This window comes from Hyaena hyaena, unplaced genomic scaffold, assembly GCF_003009895.1.
Source record: "Hyaena hyaena isolate Hyena2069 unplaced genomic scaffold, ASM300989v1 scaffold_233, whole genome shotgun sequence".
NCBI lineage: Eukaryota > Metazoa > Chordata > Mammalia > Carnivora > Hyaenidae > Hyaena > Hyaena hyaena.
Window position 1 is genome coordinate 1,073,966 of NW_024080866.1, and position 8,824 is coordinate 1,082,789.

Genomic DNA, 8,824 nt, shown 5'->3' on the forward strand with positions numbered 1-8,824 from the left:
TTTAAAAAAAAAAAAAAAAAAAGAAGTTACAACCTCTCCTTTAAAAAAAAAAAAAAAAAAAAAATTAAATTAAAAAAGAAAATAAGAGTCCTGTGGTCAGAAATACAACAGAGTCCCAGCCTAGCCTAGCACCTCCACTTTCCCAGGGACCCAGGTTGTGACAAGGATTTACGACACAAGTAAGTTTCCAACATTCAAAAGAATAAAAGGAGCTTTGTAAACTAGAAAAAATGATGAGGATAATGAAGATGGGCCTTCAGGGCATTTCCCACCCCACACCAGAGCACCACAACGCATCAATCACAAAAGGCCAGAGGAGGTGAAAATGGGGAAACCATGGCAGAGAAGGCTGTGCTCTCTGCTGGCTGTGAACATTATGTGATTTCACCAAACAGTTACAAACCACCATCAAACACTAAGTCAAAGAAAATCCAATGAACTGAAAACTGAAATTGGACATGCCATGCCCTTTTGTATCCAAAACACCAATAAGAATAATTCAAAACTGTTTTTAAAAGTATAAAATATTTCAGAATTTAAAAACTGGTGGCTGGAGAACAAACTGAGGGCAGATGGCGTTGGGGGGAGGGGAAGGGGTGTGATGGGCATGGAGGAAGGCACTTGTGGGGATGAGCACTGGGTGTTACATGGAAACCAACTTGACAATAAACTACTTAAGAACATTTTTTTAATTTAAAAAAAATAAATAAATAAAAACTGGTGGCTGGTGGGAATTCACAGACTCCCCTCCCTTCATACTGTGCACAGAGGAGGTGACTGAGGACCACCACAGACCGCAGACCAGCACAGGGCTGGGAGGGCGCTCGCGTCTGGCCCTCGCCCCCAAGCCCCACCTCACTCACCCGAAGAGCACACCATGCGGCTGGACAGACTTCACATAGCCCCTCAGGAGCTGCCCTTCCTGAAGGTCCTGGATGGAGTTAATCTCAGGATCAGTTATTTTGCTCTTCGTCTCCGGGTTTGTCCTAAGAATGAAAGGCTTATGTACACACATCCCAAACCTCCCTTCCCTATTCATCCCCAAGTCACTTGTGATAATCAAGTGACTTGTTCTCAGAAACATCCATTTCTAACCCTGGAACAAGCTGACTGCAGGCCAATCCACTTCATGACACGTGCCACTAACTGGGGACCGGATCATCTTCCCTTGCCAGGGGCACCGCGCGGCCACCTTGAACACCACATTCAGATGTCTGAACCTTGCCCTGGACAACAAGAGCCTGAGCAGACACATTCTTCTAGCAATGTGAATGCCCGCAGCTTTTCTAGATAAAGATGGGGCAGGGTAGGAAGTGTATAAGCAGAGAAGAAAAGGGGAAAGCCCAAAGTTCTGTGCAGCCTCTCCTCAGTGCCCTTCTCGTCCCCACCACAGACACTCACCTGGATGATCGCAATGACAGAGTCAATACATGGCCCGTAGTAGACAGGACATAGCACCTGGAATGAGAGCAAAAAAAGGAGATGCTGACTTTGCAGCATCGCAGGAGACAGCAGAGCCTCAGCCTCCTCTCCACAAGGTGGACGAACAGGCAAGAGTGAGGGGACATGACACCTGGGCTCTGTTCTTCATTCTGTTGAGAACGTGCTGAGGGACTCTGGACAAGCCGCCACTCTGGCCCTCAGTTTACCAGTCTATCACTACCTACTCTTCTTACCCAAGGAAGGTGCTGGGAGAAGAAAATGAGAGGGGGCATGAAGCCCTCGGGAAGAGTCATAGAGCTACATGGTGGGTACTCAGGAGGTGATACGAGCCTGGCATCGGGTCTTGGCAGTGTGCAGTCTCAGCCACTAACCGCCAGAAACCAGGACTAGGGGATGATCTAGGTGTCAGGGCAGGCTCAGGGCAGCAGATCAGAGGAAACAGATCAGCGAGGCCTGAGCAGGAGAGACTTCCAGGAGGGAAAGCAGAGTTTACTCTTTGGTTAGGTTTCCAAACTTCTTTCACTGAAAACAGCACTTAGCAACCCAAAGTTGCAATTTCAAAATACAGAATCTCAGCAGTGGAAAGGATCTCAGCAACAGTCCAAAGTTCTCCCATGACATGCACCTGCCTCCTAGCCCACAGCATCCTCATCCCCAAACAGGAGGGACCTTGAGGGATTGTCTACATTTAGGCAATTAATTTATTATCCACATTTGACAGATGAAGAAATCACAGCTGAATGTGACTCACAGGTTTGGCTACAATAAAATGTATTTAAAATAAATATTTTGCTAAAAGTCACACCTGCATTTAAAAAAAATTTTTAATGTTTATTTATTTTTGAGAGAGAGAGAGAGAGTGAGAGAGCGAGAGAGAGCACACGAGCAGGGGAGGGGCAGAGAGGGAGACATAGAATCCAAAGCAGGCTCCAGGTTCTGAGCTGTCAGCACAGAGCCCAACATGGGGCTTGAATCAATGAACTTTGAGATCATGACCTGAGCTGAAGTCAGATGCTTAACTGACTGAGTCACCCAGGCGTCCCCATACCTGCATTTTTAAGCCCAAGAGGCAAAGCAGCAATGATCCTGGATTTCTCATTCCTTTTCTTCTAGGCCCTGGCTAACTCTGTGCTATATAGCTCTGATAAGTGGTTGCAAATTTATTATACAGATGTTAGTGGCTGGCACAGCTGGGGTGGGAAAGAGCATTAAGACTTTCTAGCCTGTCTTCTCAAGGCCTCTGCTCCACTATCAGTCAACTTGGATTCTCAGAAGTCAATACTGTGTCAGGCCGAAGTCTGCCTCTTCAATGCTACTTTATTCGCCCTATCAAATGACTTTAAAACTCTGAACCAGGCTCATTTTAGTGCATTAAAAACATCTCAAAAAGCAGCCCCCAACTGCAAAAGGTTCCTATCTTTTTGCAGAGAACACCTATAGATCAATTTTTTTTCTCATTAAAAAAATGAATGCTTTAGTAGGAAAATGAGCTAGCCACTTAGAGAAGCAAAGCACAGAACAAATGTGAAAGCCAACAAAGAGGGAAAATAACCAGTAGGAGAAATGCACACCAAAATGAGAGATCAATTTTTGCCTAGCCAATGGCTTAGACTAAAAATCAAGAACAGCCAGTGTTGGCAGGGATGTGAGAAACAGTCATATTGTTAATAGGAAAATACATCGGCACAGTCTTTTCAGAGGGCACTTTGGCAAAATGTATAACATCATTTGGCCTATCAATTTTACTTCTGGGAACTTATTTCACAGATATATTTGTATTCGTGTCCAAACATATGGACAAAGATATTCACTTCAATGTTACTATCCATCAACAGAGGTTTAGATGACTAAAAAAATATATAAATAGAATACAAAAAAATGTTAAAAATAAGGTAAAAGAACAAAGTAAATTTAGATATCCTAGCACAGGAAGAGAAAAAGTCCATGATAAACTGCTATGAGAGAAGAAGCAAGTTGCAGAATAACATATAAAATAAAATTCTATTACTACATAGAAGAAAATTATACCTACAAAGTCTTGAATAGAGACCAAGATGTATAATGGTGAAAAGTGGTAGAGAAAGAGGGGAGCAATTGAACTTTTCTTCTTTGAGGTACCTTGGTTGAGCGTCCGACTTTGGCTCAGGTCATGATCTCACATTTTATGAGTTTGAGCCCCTCATCAGGCTTTCTGCTGTTAGTGCAGGGCCCACTTCAGATCCTCTGTCCCCCTCACTCTGATCTCCCCTACCTGTGCTCTCTCAAAAAAAAAAAATTCTTTTTCACACTATTTTTTCTTGTATAAAATCACCTGTCACATCTATACTTTCTTTTTTTTTAAGAGAGAGAGCACACAAGTGAGTGCACAAGCTGGGGAGAGGGACAGTGGGAGAGAGAGAAAAATTCTTTTTTTTTTTTTTTTTAATGTTTTATTTATTTCTAGGAGAGAGAGAGAGAGAGACAGCGTGAGCAGGGGAGGGTCAGAGAGAGAGGGAGACACAGAATCTGAAGCAGGCTCCAGGCTCTGAGCTGGCAGTTAGCACAGAGTCCGACGCAGGGCTTGAACCCACGAACCGCGAGATCATGACCCAAGCAAAAGTCGGACGCTTAACCGACTAAGCCACCCAGGTGCCCCAAGAGAAAAATTCTTAAGTAGACTCTGCACTGGGCTCAAAGCCTGACACAGGGCCCCTGAGCCAAAATCAAGAGGTCAGTTAACCATCTAAACTACCTAGATACCCTTCACATCTATACTTTTAAAAAGAAATCCAGGGGCACCTGTATGGCTCAGTTGGGTAAGCGTCCAACCTCGGCTCATGACATGATCTTGTGGTTTTGAGCCCCATGTTGGGCTCTGTGCTAACAGCTCAGAGCCTGAAGCCTGCTTCTGTGTCTCTGTCTCTGTTCCCCCTCCTCTGCTCACACTCTCTCCCCCTCTCTCAAAAATAAACATTAAAAACAAATAAATAAATAAAAACAAACTTATAATCCCACATAGAGCTAAAAAGGCAAAAATAGCACCAAAAACTGGCCTACCTCACCACCTTCTGGGGGATGAAGTCTTCCAGGGGTATCTCCGAGTAGGAGTCACTCACATGAAATATACTAACTGTTCCCATCTTCCCAAAAGGGAAGGAGACAGTTAGCCCCTCCTTGGGAGTCACCTTCACCACTCGGCCCATGGCCACTTCCCCTTGTTCAAGCTTGTGAGGACCTGGTAGGAGAATGAACCTGATTCAGGGAAGAGGAAGTAAGCCACGAAAGAAGGTGGAATGCTGGCCAACCACAGGCTGGGGAAGTCAGAGGCTGTTCAGACTTGGGAGTGTCTAGGCTGAGGGGACCAGAATGATCACGAAGACCCACATTACCACGCCATGTAGTCAGGAATCCCAGAGCCATGTGGTGGACAGCGCCTTCTGAGAGACTTGAGAAAACCAACTATGTCGGTAAAGGTGACTCAGACATTAGAAGAGTGGCCCAGACCAGAGAACAAAGCCCCGAGAAAAAGCGTTCCCAGAAGGCACAAAGGCTTTCTGAGGACTCCAATACCTGAGACATTCTTGAACCTGAACACTACCTGACGACTCTTTCCCACTCCTTTCTACCCCCTCCCTTCCCTGACCAGGAATTCATCACCACACCTATAAGCGAGAGACACAAGAAGGCCTTGGAAGAATCTGGGCCAACCACCGTAGCCTTCAGGGCCTGGCCAATCCGGAACTTCTTATCTGGATGTTTCAGAACCTGGAAGCACCAGAAAATTCCTTTAACTGTCATTTATCCAAAACTATAGCATTTAAGTCTCTACGTCAAGTGTCTCCCAAACCAATCCCTGAATAAGAACATGGTTTCTAGTACCCACTGCAAACATACATCAGACTCTGAGTAGAGCTTAGGGAGCCTGGGTTTCCTCTCCAGGGATCTCAAGCACACTGACCTTGAAGCTGAGAGAAGTGAGCAACAAGGGAATCCTCCCCCGGATGTCTGGAGCAATCTCCACCTCAAGCCATTTCTTAACCACATTGTACTAGAGAAAAAAACAAAGAGAAATGGAATGGGATGGATACAAACATCTCTTCTTTTCCACTCATTAAAACACAGACTCTCCTAAAATCACAGGGTTGAAGGGGCCCTGTTCCCAAGGGGCAGGAATCCACTCTCTACACACCACTGCCCCTGCCATTCTCCCACTTCTCAGACTTCACTCAAAGTCTAGCTCTGAGCCTTCGCGAGGTTAGCCGACCATGCATCCTTCCTGGTGCCTCAGGTGATAAGGAGGTAAAGACCTCAGAGATGGCTTCAAGCAGCAGGAACAATCCCAATGACCTCTGCTGCCGCCTCCAAGCTCAGCTGTGCCCAATAACGGTTAATCATCTCCAGGGCTCAACATCTGATTTCTTAATATTAAATTTAAAAAAATTTTTAATGTTTATTTATTTTTGAGAGAGAGACAGAGCACCAGTGGGAGAAGGGGCAGAGAGAAGAAGGCCCAGAATCCCAAGCAGACTCTAGGCTCTGAGCTGTTAGCACAGAGTCAGACACAGGGCTCAAACCCACAAACCACAAGATCATGACCTGAGCCAAAGTCAGATGCTCAGCTGACTGAGCTGCCCAAGTGCCCCTCAACATCTGATTTCTATATCAATTAAGATTTCTTTTTAAGTTTATTTTTTAATTTTTTTAATTTAGTTTTTGAGAGAGAGAGTGTAAGTAGGGAAGGGGCAGAGAGAGGGGGACAGAGGATCCGAAGTGGGCTCTGCACTGACAGGCTGACTGCAGTGAGCCCAATACGAAGCTTGAACTCACTGACTGCGAGATCATGACCTCAGCTGAAGTTGGACACTCAACCAACTGAGCCACTCAGGTACCCTGTAAGTTTATTTAGAGAGATACCCTGTAAGTTTATGTAGAGAGATAGCATGCAAACAGGGGAGGGTGAGAGAGGGTGTATGTGTGAGAGAGAGACAGAGAAAGAGAGAGAGAGAAAGAGAAAATGTGCACAAGCAGGGGAGGGGCAGAGAGAGGGAGAGACAGAATCCCAGGCAGGCTCCATGCTGCCAGTGCAGAACCCAACGTGGGGCATGACTCCATGAACCACGAGATCATAATCTGAGCCAAAATCAAGAGCCAGACAGTCAACCAACTAAGCCACTGAAGTGCCCCTAAATCAGTTTAGATTTTGATCCTTCACTGTTTACAGTGTCCTGCCAAAACACACAGACCCAATTTTCTAAGTCAATTCAACAAAACATTTATCAACCAGCCAATATTGATAAATGCCACTACATGGCATTATAGTGATAAATAAAAACCAAACCCTACCTTCAAGATTAGAGTCTACAAAGAATAAGTCAAATAAACATGCAAATAACCAGAGCAATGGAAATGCTACAGCAATATACAGAACTAGTAATATGGGGAGATTATCTGTGCTGGGCCATAGAGGGTTGTAGGAAGAAAGGGTACTCTGGGTTTAGAAATAAAGACAAGATGGGAAAAAGAAAGTTTTCAAGGTGACTGGTACACAAGGTGTAGGAGGTCAGATTATGAAGAGCCTTAAATACCGCCCTAAGGCGTTGAGGGTTTATGAACCCCACCTACAGACAACAGATAACTATGGGCATCAAGCATCTGTGACATGCTCAGCTAGATGCTTATGGAAGAAGAATTTGGCAGCAATGAAGAGGAGCTGTCCCTCAAGGTCAAGCCCCATCCAACTTTTTCTCTGATACATTCCAACCAGTATAGTTTTCACTGATCTCTTCCCTTTCTTAAACTCCTGTTCCACTTGGGGTTAGAACACATAATCTGGCACCCAGGTATGTATTACTTTGCACTGCACCCGAACTTTATCAAAGGCAAGAATCTAGAATCCAACAACACATTTACTTTAAATCTTGCTCTATATTGCTCTTTCTCTTTTGTACAATTAATCTATAACATGTTGAATTGTGAGTGAGTCGCTTGCTAATTGTTTCACGAGCCATAATTTTAGCTCCTCCATTAGGGCTTCTGGTCTCCCACAAACCGGGATGGTAGCAAACAGACTCAAATCCCTAGGGCTAATGGCCTTTGTCTCCAGCTTCTCACCACCCTTCTTGTCAAAGAAGGCATCACACTGCAGGGTGTGCGCTACTCACCTTCTTCAAGAAGCAAATCACGGTCTGCCCAGCCTGGTACTGTTTAATCTTCTCCACGGGGCTGACAGAATGAGTGTTAAGAGCAGTGCAACCATCCTTCTCCAGCTCACTGTTTGTAGGAAAGCAATGGAAAGAGTGAGCCAACCCCTGGATGAGGCTGCTAGCTTGAAACCATCTCCCCTGAGTGGTCACGGATTGACTGTACCCCCCTCATTCATGCACACCTCCCACACTTCCACTTCTCTCCTCCAAGGAGAATGTTCATAATACCTGCCTGAGAGCTAATCTTCCATTTTACTCACCAAGGTATGAACAAGTTATCAAGTAGTAGCCTACAATAACCTTTACAAATTTAGGAAACAAAATTGTTTTACTTCTTTCATAATACTTTAGCTACTGCTTAATAGTTTGCAGAACTGCTTTATCAAATACTCTCTCACTGAGTTGTGACAACAATCTCATGTGTGAATTAAGCAAGGTAGATATTACTGAAATCATTTTATGCTAGTGAACCAGGAGTTGAAGTCAGGGGTCTGACTCAAAAGTCAAGGGCTCCATCCCCTATGCTACCTTGCCATTATCACTTTGTTGATTCTTTTTCTTCTCAGAAAAGCAATAAGGGGATATGGTTATCAGCCCATAAATCACTTCAAAGGTATCACAGAACTCCCAATTCAAGTAATTTATAAAACAAAACCAAACTTATCAATAAAATGGTACAAACAATACTGGTAAAACTATAACACATAATAGCAGGCACTGGTGAATACAAAAAAATGGAAACCTTCACATACCAGTAAAAGTTACAAATGTATATACCTCATGATCCATTAGTTCTACCCTACAGAAATCCTTGCACAGATGCCCAGTGGAATGAATTCAGAGATGTTCACTGTGGCATTATTTATAAAAGAGAAACTAGAAACCACCTTAAATGTCCCCAATCAGTTGTAGAACATATAGAGTTGAGCACATTCATATGATGGCTATTTTAACATGCACAAGAGCAGATCTCAAAGATAAAATATGGTGGGGCGCCTGGGTGGCTTAGTCGGTTAAGCATCCGACTTTCGCTCAGGTCATGATCTTGCGGTTCGTGGGTTCGAGCCCCACATCGGGCTCTGTGCTGACTGCCAGCTCAGAGCCTGGAGCCTGTTTCAGTCTGTGACTCCCTCTCTCTCTGACCCTCCCCTGCTCACGCTGTCTCTCTCTCTCTCTCTCTCTCCTAGAAATAAATAAAA

At 44.4% G+C, this 8,824-nt stretch overlaps 1 protein-coding gene across 4 annotated transcripts in view; it reads right to left on the reverse strand.

The window, feature by feature from the left end:
* The window catches only part of PDCD11 (programmed cell death 11), a 45,492-nt gene that overhangs the window by 6,192 nt on the left and 30,476 nt on the right, over nucleotides 1–8,824 (reverse strand). For all 4 annotated transcript variants that reach the window (XM_039243937.1, XM_039243936.1, XM_039243935.1 and 1 more), the window contains exons 22-27: nucleotides 7,584–7,692; nucleotides 5,381–5,470; nucleotides 5,085–5,187; nucleotides 4,480–4,657; nucleotides 1,402–1,458; nucleotides 864–986 (exon numbers count right to left, since the gene is read on the reverse strand). In XM_039243937.1, the coding sequence (XP_039099868.1) occupies nucleotides 864–986; nucleotides 1,402–1,458; nucleotides 4,480–4,657; nucleotides 5,085–5,187; nucleotides 5,381–5,470; nucleotides 7,584–7,692 (660 nt within the window). The remainder of the gene's footprint in view (nucleotides 1–863; nucleotides 987–1,401; nucleotides 1,459–4,479; nucleotides 4,658–5,084; nucleotides 5,188–5,380; nucleotides 5,471–7,583; nucleotides 7,693–8,824) is intronic.